The sequence below is a fragment of the Anomaloglossus baeobatrachus genome, chromosome 2, assembly GCF_048569485.1.
Source record: "Anomaloglossus baeobatrachus isolate aAnoBae1 chromosome 2, aAnoBae1.hap1, whole genome shotgun sequence".
NCBI classification, from domain to species: Eukaryota; Metazoa; Chordata; class Amphibia; order Anura; family Aromobatidae; genus Anomaloglossus; species Anomaloglossus baeobatrachus.
The window spans coordinates 639,990,773-640,007,418 of NC_134354.1; the positions used below are offsets into that span (position 1 = coordinate 639,990,773).

Below are 16,646 nucleotides of genomic sequence, written 5' to 3' on the forward strand. Positions count from 1 at the left end.
AAATAGTGGTGAGCAGAGCACAAATCACGCAGATTCGGTCACTGTCCAAATATTTCTGGACTTAACTGTATCATTTCAATACCTTTCATTGTAAACTTCCAATGACGATAATAAGAGGACTGCTCAGAAGTGATTTCTATAGAGCTTGAAGTGTCAGCTTATTGGGAAGCTCAATGGCTAAAGTAAAAACTTAATATTTTAAGGATTATTTTAATAAAGATAATGCCATGGAAAAAATAAATCACCAAAATTCTTAAAACAAAATCTAACACAAAAATTGTTTTACACAAAAATTAAATTTTCTGATTACACATTAACGATTAAAAGGTCACCAACAAACCTGGACAAAAAAAATAGAAACAACACGGTGTCTTGCTTCCAGTGGTTTAATTCTTTTCTTTTTGAACACATACAGCTTACATTCCAAAATATACAAACAAAAAGAGAATAACCAGCTTAAACCATACGTTCCACTATACATCACACAGACCAGAGGTAAAAGAGTAGAGAGAGAGTACAGTTGAAAAAGTCTACTGAGGCAACAGCATCAACTAAGTTATGAGAAGAAGAAAAGAAACACCAGGAAAAGTAACCTGATTACAACCAAACAATATCAATAAATAGCAAATCAACCATCACTGGAGAAAACATAATGGTCCCTTATGTAAAAAGTGCACTACACGGTATGAAAGAGGACAACGGCAGCTCAGGTATATTAATCCCACTTCTTCCCAAAACAGGGATGTAATCAAAAGTACCCAAGAGTGTTAAGTACCAGCAGCAACTCCGGGTAATAGATTCATCTTCAGATACTGTCAAGGATGGTTCTTTCTAATTTCATCTGGATTTTCCCTTTTATTGTAGCACTTAAGGGTTAAAGTAAATAGCACTTGTACAATTGAGAGACACCTATATACCAACTCTGTATAAATTGTATATTTATCAGAATACTGAAAGCTTGTCCTCATAATTGGTTTAATTTACTTCTCTGTATCTACTGTGTGTTAATCAGCCAAACCTTGAGGGTAGAGGTCGTTTACCATTAATGAGTACGTCACAAAATGTTGGCTGTGCACTAATGGAGAACTACTGCTTAATGACTTTAATGCCTGATATAACAACAGATACTCCCCTCCCTCAGCAGTGCCCATGTCAGCGCTGCTGTTCTTGGTGGGTCCCAAGACATTGTTGTGTCATGTAACCGCCCGCTGCAGCCAAGTAGCCAAGGCTGATTGGCTGCAGCCTTTACTATACCATCAGAGTGGACACTCATTTTGACATAATACTGAAGGGTTGCAGTCAATCAGTAGCTGCTGATTGGCTGCAGGGGTCACACAATACAACAACATGTGAGCTATTTCAGAATAGCAGCCTCAACATCGCAGGAATGGCAGAACGGTGGGAGGATCGTATTGATTGTTTTTAATTTATATCGGGCACTTAAGTGATTACGCAGGGGTTGTCCAGTAGTGAACAACCCCCTTTAAATAAGCCATGCAAAAAGAGGAGCCCTTTAATGATGAAGTGTAAAATGTTTTAAAAAAAAATAAGTGTTTACCTGTTTACCAGTATTTGGCATCAGAATTGATTTAAAAAAAAAAAAAAATAAATAAAATTCAGCTTTTTCTAACTAAAAACTGTAAAGTATAGAAAATATTGTTCTGCCCAGAACAATCACATGAAAGAGGAAAGATCCACAGCACAGGGTATTTCTTTATATTAGTCAACCATATGTGGGTGCTACAGCTTTTTCCTTTTGTTTATCACATAACTCTCCGGAGAACACTTCCCCCTTAAACCCTGTCTTAGCCTCTCACCTAGCCAAACCCAATCTCATACTTTGCACTGAGGAGGGGCAATACCCCGAAACACGACGTCTGCAAATTGAGATTCTGGTTTGGCTTATATATCTCTTAAGTCATATAACAAGGCTTGTTTAAAGGGTTGATATTGACTTTTAGGACTGCTACTTCCAATAGGTGCCACTGGAGTTCAAGTCCTCTTGCTCTTTGAAGAGACAATTTGCTTATCAATTTGTTAATAATTTCACAATAAAAAAGAATATCTCCTTATATGTCATGCTGCGGTCTTTTTTACTTTCTTATGGAATTGTTTCCTGGGCATTGGTCTTCCTAATCCTGAATACTGAAGAACGGTGCTGCCGTAATCCTCTTTGGGAAACGTTCACAGCAACCAATTAGTGCCATACAGTGAATACCAGGCTTTCTAGAGCTGTGAACACTGAAGTTTTTATGAGCCATTCACTGATGACCTCTACCAAAAAATGGCTACTAACAGGACTTCTGCGTAAAAAGTTGAAGGCCTGTGTGAAGAAAACGGAGTGGTGAGCTGATCAGTGTGCCAACCTTAGTAAAGATATAAATCACTGGAACAGGAGTGGTGAGGAATCACGAGTGCTAGATGAGCACATGTGATGCTGCTCCATTCAAAGTCTATGGGACTGATGGAGAATGCCAAGTACAGCGCTTGGTGGTTTCTGTGAGCCCCATTGACAATAAATGTAACTGCTGGACGCATGCTCTACCTTCACCCCATGCAAACTCCTCCTCACTGAAATATTGGGTCTTTCGGAGTCCGATCTAGTGGTTGATTAGGGTCCCAGAAGTGCGGCCTGGACTGGGAAACAATAAGAAATGGCTGAGAAATATTAAAAAGTGTCATAATGAGTGTGTAATAGCCACAGTACTATTCATTACAAACTATAACAGAAATGGCAAATTTATCAAGATTTACCACAATGTGGTAATAGCGAGTCAAACATGAGGCGATTTCCCCAAATCCTGCATTAGCAGAGGTCCCCCGAGAAGCCAAGAGATGGGAACACAGGGCATGTTTTTCTTGAGAAAGAGAAAACAACAGCAGAGAGAAAAGATTTCTTGGCTTGCCATCCGTTTCGCAATTACATCTGGCATGATGCTGCGCTAACTGCCAAGGGCCACAAGTTTCCCAGCCTAGGGCCATAAGTTTCCCATCCTGCATTCACAGAAACGCAACCTCTCTCTACCTCAAAGAAAAATAATAAGATATGAGGGGCAATTTTGGTATCTGACACTCCTGTCATATTAATAATCCCTATTATTCCGTCTGAAAACATTTTTGCAGACAGAAAAAGGTCACTTGGAAAATCTGTTTTAAATCTATGATGTAAAGATGAATCACCTTAACACTAAATCCCCATCATGTTGTTTGCTTCACAGAGAGTAACAAGTCGTACAAACCATGAGTGCACGCTCTGCGTTCTTTCACTTCGCAGAATTATGACAAAATAGATTAGAAACAAAAATTTTGAAAAAAATAAAAAAATTTAGCCGCGACTAAGTTTAAGAAGCATCAGCGCCAATTATACAAAACTCTTCATTTTATTGAAAAGTTTTAATGCAAATCCGATGCTATTGGAATGTCATCAGCTGGACGCACTCCCAGTGATGTAACTGACAGGAGGAGTGTAGATTGCCACAATGACCTCACTGGGAGCTGCTCCAGTCATTATAAATAAGGGTGGTGAGACCAGAGCACAATGTGCTCAAATAACCTCTTATTTCATTACAGCAGGTGTCTAGAAATTAAAACGCAAAACCCACATGCACTGCACAGTTCACATACAGGAAACTTTCCCACTGGCTCAACTCAATACAGTTGCAAAGAAAATAATACTATGGCTTTTGCGATCAGTTTTTACCACCCGAGTACATGGAATTCATGTCACTTTATTGCACTACACTTCAAACACAGTAAAGAAGCCAGCTCTTGTGTGTATCTGATACAAATGAAGCACACGAGCAGCGGAGTCCGATTTCAGCACCACCCTGAAGATCTATGCAGATATAGACCACTGTATACCGCAGGAACGAGATCTGTACCGAGAACAGAATGTATGGCCTTGGAATATATATATCGTTAATAAATTACTGTAGAGTAAAATGTGTCCATTATTTATAGGACCCAAACATCACATACCTTCAAGTTAAAAAAAAAATTATCTATAAAAGTTCACTTGTTCGGTGTACTAAGTTTTCTTGTATGAAGCACTGAAGACAACCTGCCTTAAAACAATCACAGTAAGCCAAATACATCTCTCCATCTTCAGCACAGGGAGCTTCCACAGAACATACAGACACAAAACAGCACAGCTCCCAAATCCTTTCCTTACCAACCCTGTCTACAGGGGGTACATTGCTATGGCAGAGGCTGCCAAATCTCACAAGTCCTCCCCCACCCAAATCTCCAAAAAGGACAAATAAAGAGCGAGTAACAGCAGCTGAATGAGTCAGAAGAAACACGGCACCCGATAAAAACACCCCAAACCAAAACGGCAAAGTAAGCTAGTGTGGAACCAGGAGAAGCAGGTGGGATAGGGTGGTCTGTGTCGGTAGCCAACCCCAACCTGCCCTGGCGCAAGAGGGAATTTTGGATGGAGGGGGATGGGAGAAGAAGAGTCAGGCGCACGCTGGGGAGGCAGAGGTAGGGCCACAAATCATTACTTCTTGTTCTTTAGTTGGTTGGCTAGCCAGTCCAGGCCCTCGTAGAGACCATCTCCACTGGTGGCACAGGTGGACTGGATGTACCAGTTGCGATGACGAAGAGAATGAAGGCCCAGTTTGTCTGTGATTTCTGCAGCGTTCATAGCATTGGGGAGGTCCTGTAATGAGATTATTGGAAAGGGATTTTGATAAAGAACATAAAACAAAATGAAATGGACATAAACGTCGTCTCATATAGAGAATTACAACATTTGAAACAAACCTGTTTATTTGCAAAAACAAGCAGTACCGCATCTCGAAGCTCATCTTCTGCTAACATCCTCATTAACTCCTCACGTGCCTCATTAACTCGTTCTCTGTCATTACTGTCAACCACAAATATTAACCCTGAAAAAAAAAATGGGATGGAAAACAGATATATGAATAAATGCACTAAATCAGGTCAGACAAAAGGGTGTTGTCATCTGGGACTTTTAAGGTATATGTGCAGGAATTGACATAATGTCTGATACATGTGGATCACACATCCCATCTCGAGATCGAGGCACAACCCATTTACGAGAAAAAAAAAAAAAAAAAGGTGTAGTTATGGTGCTAAAAATTATTTGCAAATGGCACTTGCTTACCTAGTAGTTTATTTGTATTAAAATCCCTGCCCAGACACCCTATTAGAGCATATGGATCGAGGTAGCCCCCCTGAATAAGTCTAACTATAGCCCACCAGGGGATCTACTGGAAAAACTGAGAAAAATTCCAAGTGAAGCAAAATTGCAAAAAAAAAAGCGAAATTCAACATTTTTTTTAATTTACAGGGTTCACTATATGGTAAAAAAAAGAAATAAGTCTCTCCAGGTCCTTACGGTTATGGAGATGGCACCAAACAGGCATGCATTTTTTTTTTTTAAGGTTCTATAAAAAATTCAGACATTTGTAAAAAGAATTTTGATTGTATTGCCATTTTCTGAGACCCATAAATGATTTACATTTTCAGTTGATACAGTTATGTGAGGATTTGTTTTTTTGAACTCCGACACCCAGAGTCAAAGTTTTAATTGATATCATCTTAGGGGTAGATGCGATGTTTTGGTTGTATCTTATTACATCTTTGTCTTGCAGTGTTCCGGCAGTAGAAAAAAAATAATTCTGGTGTCAAGATTTTTTTTTCTTCTTATTACGCAGTGTACTGAATGGGTTAAAGAATTTTATATCTTGATAGATCCGACTTCTACGGACATAAAAATAAGAAGTGATTTGAACTTTTACATTTTTTTTTCCTTTTTCATATTTTTAAAAACTTTTGTTTTGCTTTCCACCACTGTATTTGTTAGTGCCTCATGGGAACTTGAACCTGCGATCTTCTGATCACTTGTGTATATAACAAGAATCAGTTTCCTATGAATACCAGCCAGAAGCTGGCATTCACATGAGTATCATTAGGCACAGGGAACTCCAGCACATCCGTAGCTGTATTGGCAATTCATTTGTGCCCAGTCACTGAGACATAAAAGGGTGCATAAAATACCGTACCCCCCACCTGATACAATATAATTGCCTCAGTCAGAACACTACTTGTAAGGCCTCCGACACACATCCGTGCCGCCGGTACGTGTTTGCCATTTTTTGCACATACCGGCGGCACGGAGACACGTTCAGCAATGCTACCCTATTGTAGCAGGCACACACACGTAAAACCACAGGCAAATGTATAGATTATTTACTTATTTCTGTATAACTTTTATTAAATGTTTTCCTCTGTCTTATATGTTTTTTTCCTCTAGGTCTCCTCCTATGTGTTTTTATATGAATATGAGACTATGTTTTGGGATCCATTGTTATATCCAAACCACCCTTTCTGATGCCTCCTGGATTAACTAACATATGGAAACCTGCATCTACTGTGCCCATGTCTCCTGCTCTCATGATTTTATGTGCCCCATAACGTTGTCTCTATGCATTTCATACTTGTGTTTACACCCCGTTATTTCGTACCTCTTACATGTTTTGCCAGAGAAGATCTTCTGTCTGCATTAGTGCGCACGCGCTGACCTGCCGACGGCCGGGCGGCGTGGATGCCCTGCGTCGCCGTGTGTGCATGCCCGGGAGTCATGGTGACACGTCCCTGCCTCCTGGGCGTGCGCCTGAGTGATGGCGCTTGTAGCCTCCCCTTCCCTCGGCGATCAGCGCGTGTGCCGCATCTGTCCACAATTGTATGATCTATCTCATTTATGCCAACACTATTTAAAGAGGCACATCTCTTTCTATCCTTGTACTGCCCCTGGAAAAAGCGCTCCTGCAGCGAAACGATCGTTGGGGGACCCCTCTCCTGCTCCCTGCGACCCCCCATCTTTAAACAGGTAACCTTTGGAATTCACATTCATCCTTTGTTGCTTTCCAATGCAAATTCAATCTCTTCAGTTATTATCAGTCTTTTCATTTATACTGAATCATTCTGCAGTGACAGTGTATGTATAATAAATACATCTTACTTATATGCACAGATATTATATCTCTACTGTATGTTCTGGTGCATGGACTGGTCATTTAACCACTAAATAAAGAAACAGTTTTCTCCGCTATACTGTGGTACATTAGATCTCCAGTCCATGCATTCTGCCATTGCAGTCACTGCTAGATTAAAACTTATATGTGTTTTCAGTATACCACATTTCTCATCCTATTAGGCTTACCTCTCATCTTCCCCCCTTTTTTTGCATTTTTACTACGATGGGTCGCTTTGTGCAGGAGAGGGGCCCTTTCATTGCTACTGTTATTTTTGTGCAGCCCATTTCCGAATCTTTACCCCATTCCCTTGTTTTTGACCTTCCATATACTCTCATGCTTTTATGAATATTTTTGCACTATAATAAATAAAATATTTATATTTCACCATTACCCTCTTTTTTGGTTTTGTTCTTTCTTCCTCCAGTTTTTCCATGCTATCTAAAGAATATACCCACCGAGGGATCACTATTTAGTGACTCCCCGGTGCTATACCCAATTTGGTATGGCCAGTTTTTCCTTGTGTTTAAAAAAACAAAAATGTAGAAATTTTTTCAACTTTATTAAACAAGAAAAACTGAAATATCACATGGTCATAAGTATTCAGACCCTTTACTCAGACACTCATATTTAAGTCACATGCTGTCCATTTCCTTGTGATCCTCCTTGAGATGGTTCTACTCCTTCATTGGAGTCCAGCTGTGTTTAATTAAACTGATAGGACTTGATTTAGAAAGGCACACATCTATCGATATAAGACCTCACAGCTCACAGTGCATGCCAGACCAAATGAGAATCATGAGGTCAAAGGAACTGCCCAAGGAACTCAGAGACAGAATTGTGGCAAGGTACAGATCTGGCCAAGGTTACAAAAGAATTTCTGCAGTACTTAAGGTTCCTAAGAGCACAGTGGCCTCGATAATCCTTAAATAGAAGACGTTTGGGACCATCAGAACTCTTCTTAGACCTGGCCGTCCAGCCAAACTGAGCAATCATAGGAGAAGAGCCTTGGTGAGAGAGGTAAACAAAAACCCCAAGATCACTGTGGCTGAGCTCCAGAGATGTAGTAGGGAGATGGGAGAAAGTTCCACAAATTAAACTATCACTGCAGCCCCTGGTGGCCAGACAGAAGCCTCTCCTCAGTGCAAGACATATGAAAGCCCGTATACAGTTTGCTAAAAAAACAAAAAAACAAAAAAAAAACACCACATGAAGGACTCCCAGAGTATGAGAAATAAGATTCTCTGGTCTGATGAGGCGAAGATAGAACTTTTTGGTGATAATTCTAAGCAGTATGTGTGGCGAAAACCAGGCACTGCTCATCACCTGCCCAATATAATCCCAACAGTAAAACATGGTGGTGGCTGCATCATGCTATGGGGGTGTTTTTTAGCTGCAGGGACAGGACGACTGGTTGCAATTGAAGCAAAGATGAATGCAGCCACGTACAGAGATATCCTGGAAGAAAATCTCTTCCAGAGTGCACTGGACCTCAGACTTGGCCAAAGGTTCACCTTTGGCCAAGACAATAACTTGTCTTAGACAACTTGTCTTAGAGACAATAACTCTAAACACACAGCTATAATAACAAAGGAGTGGCTTCAGAACAACTCTGTAACGATTCTTGACTGTCCCAGCCAGAGCCCTGACCTAAACGTAATTGAGCATCTGTGGAGAGACGTGAAAATGGCTGTCCACCAACATTCACCATCCAACCTGATGGAACTGGAGAGGATCTGCAAGGAAGAATAGCAGAGGATACAAAAGTCCAGGTGTGAAAAACGTGTTTGAAAACCTTGTTGCATCATTCCCAAGAAGACTCATGGCTGTACTAGCTCAAAAGGGTGCTTCTATTCAATACTAAGCAAAGGGTCTGAATACTTATGAACATGTGATATTTCAGTTTTTCTTGTTTAATAAATTTGCAAAAATGTCTACATTTCTGGTTTTTTTCTGTCAAGATGGGGTGCAGAGTGTACATTAACCCCTTCACGACCGCGGGCCGTAAAATTACGTCCTATTTTAACGTGACTTAACGACCAGGGACGTAATTTTACGGCCTAAACTTCATTTGATTGCCGTGGCCATAGCAACGGCTTTCAAATGATGTCCCCTGCTGTTTCTTACAGCAGGGGACCTTTGCTTGACCCCAGGGGGGGCGGCATCGCCACCCCCTATCGACGATCGATGTGATTGGCTGTTCAAATCTGAACCGCCAACCACATCGATCGCACTAATTTCGGCAAAAATAATGCCCGAATTAGTGCGATCCTGTGAGATCCAGCTATGAGATGCCGTAGCTGCTGCAGCATATCATAGGTGGACCTCAAACATGCCGCCCCCAGCCCCTGCAGCACTGATTGGAGCGATCGTGCTATGACGCGCAATCGCTCCAATCAGTGTGCAGTGGGGCGGTCTGATCTGCCGGTGGCCGCCCTCCCCAGGCCTGTGCTGGCCTGTGAGCCCTCCCCCAACATGTCTGCAGCGTGCAGTGGCTGGTACTTGTGGTACCACGCCACCGCTGCTGCCGCCGCTGATGTCACCGCAGCTCCGGCTCACTCACTGATGTGCCGCCCTGCTGCGATCTGCCTCCTACTGCGATCTGCCCCCTGCTATGTGCTTCTCTGCCGCGATCTGCCCCCTGCTATGTGCTTCCCTGCCGCGATCTGCCCCCTGCCATGTGCTTCCCTGCCGCGATCTGCCCCCTGCCATGTGCTTCCCTGCCGCGATCTGCCCCCTGCTATGTGCTTCCCTGCCGCGATCTGCCCCCTGCCAATGTGCTTCCCTGTTGCGATCTGCGATCTGCTGCTGCACGTGAGTACTGTGCTCACTTTGCAGCCCGTGCACGCTCCCGTGGTGTCCCTGCGCGCTGCCGTGATAGCCCCTGCCGTGCCCCCCCCCCGCGATCTGCTACCCCCAACCACCCCCCCCCCCCCGACATCCCGATCCGCTCCCCCCGCGATTTGACTGCCTCCCCCATTATCTCTATTCTGCAGCTCCCTCTCCGGTCTCCCCCTCTGCTCTCCCCCCTCCCCCTCTGCTCTTCCCCCCCTCTGCTCTCAACCCCCCCTCTGCTCTCACCCCCTCCTCTCCCCCTCTGCTCTCCCCCGACGTCCTCTTACCTGTCTTCACCGGCCTGATCACATCTGCGTCCATCGCTGGGTCCTTCCTGGGCATTCTGCTGATCTGCCTGCTGCTCCTGTAAAGCTGTCCATCTCTCTGCCATCTGTTCCTCTGCAGCTCTTCTGGTCAGTGATCCTCCTGCTAGTCCTCTGGGTACTGTGAGTATAACTTTTTTTTTTTTTCCGTATCCCCTGTCCATTTTTACACCTCATCCGTCCGTGCGTCCTGCCAAGCGCTGATCAGGGATGCAGATAACGGATCGGCATCCCTGCTCAATTTTTGGCGTGACTTTTTTTTCCGTATCCCCGACGCTTTTTGTATCGCATCCGTACGTGCGTCCCGCCAAGCGCTGATCAGGGATGCAGATAACGGATCTGCATCCGTGGTCAGTTTTTGGCGTGACTTTTTTCCGTATTTGCGACGCTTTTTGTATCGCATCCGTCCGTGCGTCCCGCCAAGCGCTGATCAGGGATGCACATAACGTATCTGCATCCATGGTCAATTTTTGGCGTGACTTTTTTTTATACGTATCCCCGATGCTTTTTTTTATCGCATCCGACCGTGCGTCCTGCAGCGGCCGATCAGTGCACTGCGTCTGTGCGTTTGAAAAGTCAAATGGCGCTCCTTCTCTTCTGAGCCCTGCCATGCGCCCAAACAATTACTTTCCACCACATATGAGGTATCTGCGTACTCAGGAGAAATTGCACAATACGTTTTATGGTGCATTTTTTCCTGTTACCCTTGTGAAAAAAAAAGCTACCTAGTTGAAGCAACCGTTTTGTGGTAAAAAAAAAAATCTTTCTTTTCACGGCTCAACGCTATAAACTTCTGTGAAGCCCCCAGGTGTTCAAAGTGCTCACCAAACATCTAGAAAAATTATTTGAGGGCTCTAGTTTCCAAAATGGTGTCACTTGTGGGGGATCTCCACTGTTTAGGCACCATAGGGGGTCTCCAAACGTGACATGGCGTCCGCTAATGATTCCAACCAATTTTGCTGTCAAATGGCGCTCCTTGTCTTCTGAGCCCCGCCATGCGCCCAAACAATTACTTTCCACCACATATGAGGTATCTGCGTACTCAGGAGAAAATGCACAATATATTTTATGGTGCATTTTTTCCTGATAGCCTTGTGAAAAAAAAAGCTACCTAGTTGAAGCAACCGTTTTGTGGTAAAAAAAATTTTTTTTCTTTTCACGGCTCAACGCTATAAACTTCTGTGAAGCCCCCAGGTGTTCAAAGTGCTCACCAAACATCTAGAACAATTATTTGAGGGCTCTAGTTTCCAAAATGGGGTCACTTGTGGGGGAGCTCCATTGTTTAGGCACCTCAGGGGGTCTTCAAACCCGACATGGCGTCCGCTAACAGGTGCAGCTAATTTTGCGTTCAAAAATTAAAATGGCGCTCCTTCCCTTCCGAGCTCTGCCGTGCACCCAAACAATTGATTTTTACCACATATGGGGTATCAGCGTACTCAGGAGTACATGCACAATAAATTGTATTGTGTACTTTCTCTTTTCTCCCTTGTAAAAATGAAAATTTTATGGCTAAAGTAACATTTTTGTGTTAAAAAGTAAAATTTTCATTTTTTCCTTCCCCATTGCTTTGGTTCCTGTGAAGCACCTAAAGGGTTAATAAACTTATTGGATGTGGTTTTGAGCAGTGTGAGGGGTGTAGTTTTTAGAATGGGGTCTCTTTTGGGTATTTTCTGTCACCTAGGCCTCTCAAAGTCACCTCAAATGTAATGTGGTCCCTAAAAAAAATTATTTTGTAAATTTTGTTGGAAAAATGAGAATTTGCTGATGACCTTTGACCCCTTCTAACTTCCTAACGGAAAAAAAATTTGTTTCGAAAATTGCGCTGGTGTAAAGTAGACAAGTGGGAAATGTTATTTAGTAACTATTTTGTGTGACATATCTCTCAGATTTATGGGCATAAATTTTCAAAGTTTGAAAATTGCGAAATTTTCAAAATTTTCGCCAAATTTCCTAAATTTTCACAAATAAACGCAAAAAATATCGGCCTTAATTTACCACTGACATGAAGTACAATATGTCACGAAAAAACAATCTCAGAATCGCCAGGATCCGTTGAAGCGTTCCAGAGTTATAACCTGTCAAAGTGACACTGGTCAGAATTGCAAAAAATGGCCCGGTCATTAGGGTGTTTTAGTGGCCGGGGGTGAAGGGGTTAATGAGAAAAAAATGAACTTTTTTGAATTTACCAAATGGCTGCAATTACACAGAGTGAAAAATGTAAAGGGGTCTGAATACTTTCCGTACCCACTATGTAAAATACACACGTGGTCAAAATTGTTGGTACCCCTCGTTTAAGGAAAGAAAAACCCACAATGGTCACAGAAATAACGTGAATCTGACAAAAGTAATAAATAAAAAATCTATGAAAATTAACAAATGAAAGTCAGACATTGCTTTTCAACCATGCTTCCAAAAAATTAAAAAAAAATAAAATAAATAAATAAATAAAATAAAAACTCATGAAAAATAGGCCTGGACAGAAATAATGGCACCAGTAACTTAATATTTTGTTGCACAACCTTTTGAGGCAATCACTGTAACTGACAATGAGACTTCTGCACCTCGATAGGTATTTTGGCCACTCCTCAAGAGCAAACTGCTCCAGTTGTGTCGTGTTTGAAGGTTACCTTTTCCAGACGGCATGTTTCAGCTCTTTCCAAAGATGCTCAATAGGATTTCGGTCAGGGCTCATAGAAGGCCGCTTCAGATTAGTCCAATGATTTCCTCTTAGCCATTCTTAGGTGTTTATAGCTGTGTGTTTTGGGTCATTATCCTGTTGCAAGACCCATGACCTGCAACTGAGACCAAGATTTCTGAGACTGGGCAGCACATTTCTCTCTAGAATCCCTTGATAGTCTTGAAATTTAATTGTACCCTGCACAGATTCAAGACACCCTATGCCAGATGCAGCAGAGCAACCCCAAAGCATAACGTAGCCTCCTCCATTTTTCATAGTAGGGACAGTGTCCTTTTCTTGATATGCATCATTTTTCCGTCTGTGAACATAGAGCTGATGTGCCTTGCCAAAAAGTTCCATTTTTGTCTGTCCATAGAACATTTTCCCAGAAGCTTTGTGGCTTGTCAACATGTATTTTGGCAATTCCAGTCTGGCTTTTTTATGATTCTTTTTCAACAATGTTGTCCTCCTTGTTCCTCACCCATGAAGTCCACTTTGGCTCAAAGAAAAATGGATGGTGCGATCTGACACTTGAAGTTCACCTTTTTTTTTTTTAAACTCGTTTTATTGAAGGTTAAGTAAGACATTACATTATAGGATAAGTCAGCAATTTGTACTTTACAAGTATACACGTATACTGTTTGATAAGCAGGGTAATAAAGCAACAACAATTAAATCAACAATTAGTACTTTCAATCTGGCCTTAGCACATTAATCATTGCAGAGGTGTCAGTTCTCGAAACATATCCATTCTGGGGCAAAAAGCCCACACCAATAAGAGAAGCGCAACCCAGATTACAGAGGTCTCGTAATATCTCCAATACAGTATATCATAAACCCCGTAATTCTCCTTTCCTCCCATCGGATTACCATCAGTTACTATCACGCCAGTACCGACTGTAGGCTATCAGCTAGGGAGCCGGGTGATCCTCCGGTCAAGGGCGAGCCCATCCATCTACCCCATATTTTGTCGAATTTATTTAAAGAACCTCTTATCTTATAAACATTGTGTTCTGACGGAATTATAGCATTTACCAATGCAATCCATGAGGCTTTAGTTGGAGGGTGGATGCCCATCCAGTTTAGTATAATGCCCTTCCGGGCCAAAAATAATACCTTTTTTATTAGCAAGTTTTCATTTTGGGACCAGGAGCGTACATCCACCACCCCAAATAGACACAGGACTGGGCACAGAGCAACTCCTTTCTGAAGTATGGTGGACAGAGTTGTTACAACCTCACTCCAATAGGAGAGAATGACCCGGCAATCCCATATCATGTGCCAGAAATCAGCACCGTCTCTCCCGCATCTTGGACAACCCACCCCCACCAGATTATTTGCCTTTTTCATCTTGTTCAGTCTCTGAGGAGTCATATAACTTTGATGTATTATGTATAACTGAATCAGTCTATTATTGACTGCAGGAGAGACTAGCGTGTGGGATTCGACAATGTCGTCCCACACTACATCATCAATTTCAGGGATCCTGACACTCCACCTCTCCCGGACAGAAAGAGGACTGTTCATGGCCTTGGCCCGGATAAGGGAGGAGTACAATTTGGAAATGAGACCTCCAGGGCCCTGTGATCTGATAATTCCAATGACTGGAAAGGAAGAGAATCTAACCCCACGACCAGAGAACTGAGCCCGGAAGGCGTGCCTAATCTGGAGGTACTGAAACCCATGAGATTCCGGCAAATCAAATTCTGCACGCAGTTGCGCAAATGGGCGGAGATCACCATCCCGGACCAGTGATCCCAGGGAGACTATTCCTCGATTCCTCCATTCGCCAAACCCCGGCAGCCCACAAAAGTGTGGAAGGTCCAAGTTATCCCATAGGGGTGTCTCAGTTGGCATATCGTGAAAACCAAAAATGGTTTTAGCCTCTTTCCAGACCCTGGCCCCCAGTTTGTGTATTGGGAGGACCCGACCCTCAGGAGCCCTCTTGTGGTCCGTCAACAATGGCCATAAGAGATCCATACCTGTGAACTCTGCCAGAAGACCCTCCGGAGAACCCCTCACCCCAGGAAGTGTCCATTGTCTCAAATATTTCAATTGTCCGGCCAGATAGTATATGTACAGATCAGGAAGGGCCATACCCCCCATGTCCTTGGGTCTCTGTAATTTGGCCATCTGGACCCTTGATCTGGAAGGACCCCAGACAAAGGTGATCATCAGAGATTCCAGGGACCGAAAGAAAGAACGGGGAATCTGTACGAATACATGTTGGGTTATATAAAGACACTTTGGTTGCACTATCATTTTAAGGAGATTAATCCTTCCCGCCACTGAGAGCGGGAGTTGGCTCCATCTATTAAATTTCTCCCCGAGGTGTGATAATAAGGGGGCAATATTTCTTGCTATCATCTCCGAAGGGCTTCCCGTCAATATAATCCCCAGGTATTTAAAGTGATCCACCACTGGAACTCTACACATGTGGGTGTTCATCATTTCCTCCCTGTCCCGAGATAGGAAGAGGAGGTACGATTTTGACCAATTTATTGACAGGCCCGAGAACTCCCCGAATCGGTCGATTAGCTCTACGGCTCTAGGAATGGAGGAATCCGGATCCGAAGCAAACAATAACAGGTCGTCAGCATACAGAGACAAACGTTCATCTCCCTTACGATGTCTCACTCCCCGGTAGATTGAGTCCGCCCGAATGCGCACTGCCAACGGTTCCATGGCAAGGGCGAACAGAAGAGGGGATAGAGGACATCCCTGCCTGGTTCCCCTCCCCAAAGGGAAAGTTTCCGATACTCCACCTCCCACCTGAATGTTGGCCGTTGGAGCTTTATATATAATCTCAATCCATCTAACAAAATTGTTGCCGAAACCAAATGCCCGCAGCACCTCCAGCAGGTATGGCCATTCTATAGAGTCAAAGGCCTTGGCCGCATCCAAGGAGATCAAAGCCCAATCCTCCTCTAACTTGGTGCCCATCTGTAGAATCACCTGTGCCCTCCTCAGATTATCCGAGGTACTTCTACCCGGAATGAATCCAGACTGGTCCTCGTGTATTATGGAGGAGATCACTTTATTGAGTCTAGTTGCTAGAATTTTGGTAAGAATTTTATAATCAGAATTTAACAGAGAGATCGGTCTGTACGAGCCACAATCCAATGGATCCTTATCTGGTTTCAATAGTAGCACGATGGTTGCCTCATAGAAGGAATCAGGCAACCTTCCCCTGCGGAATGAAGCCTCAACCGTCTCCAAGAGAGCTGGGGCCAGCTCCCCCCTATACTTGTCAAATATTTCAATTGGGAGTCCGTCCGGGCCAGACGCCTTACCCTTATTGAGTGCACCCATCGCCTCCACCATCTCTTCCATGCTAATGGGCTCATCCAAGGCCGACCTCTGAGCCAAAGTCAATCTGGGAAACTCCAGATCCCGTAAGTATTCAGTGATCTCCCCCCTTGACACAGTCAGCCTGGACTCATATAGGTTCCTATAGAAGTCCAGAAACACCTTCAGAATACCAGTGACGGAGGTGATTGAATCGCCATCGGAGTCTCTGATCTTAAGGACCGCAGGTGAGCTAGTGGATTGGCGCACCAGGAACGCTAGTAAACTACTAGATTGGTTCCCTTGCTCAAAATATCTCTGGTTCATGAAGAAGACATGTCTCTTAGCCTTATCTTGTAGGAACAAAAGATATTTCCTCCCAGCCTGTAGCCACTGGAGTCTGTTTCCTTCAGAAGGGTCTGAGGTAAATCTATGTTCAAGCACTCTATTTTGAGTGGCCAATTCCTCCTCCTCTCTGGCCGCCTGTTTCTTGACATAAGAGATAGAGGAGTGACAGCATCC

The 16,646-nt window shown here is 43.4% G+C and overlaps 1 protein-coding gene across 1 annotated transcript in view; it reads right to left on the reverse strand.

The window, feature by feature from the left end:
* Positions 1–370: 370 nt before the first annotated feature.
* Positions 371–16,646, reverse strand: part of ARF3 (ARF GTPase 3) — a 52,210-nt gene continuing 35,934 nt past the window's right edge. The window contains exons 4-5 of the mRNA XM_075336932.1: positions 4,765–4,889; positions 371–4,660 (exon numbers count right to left, since the gene is read on the reverse strand). Of these exons, the coding sequence (XP_075193047.1) occupies positions 4,499–4,660; positions 4,765–4,889 (287 nt within the window). The 3' untranslated portion in view covers positions 371–4,498. The remainder of the gene's footprint in view (positions 4,661–4,764; positions 4,890–16,646) is intronic.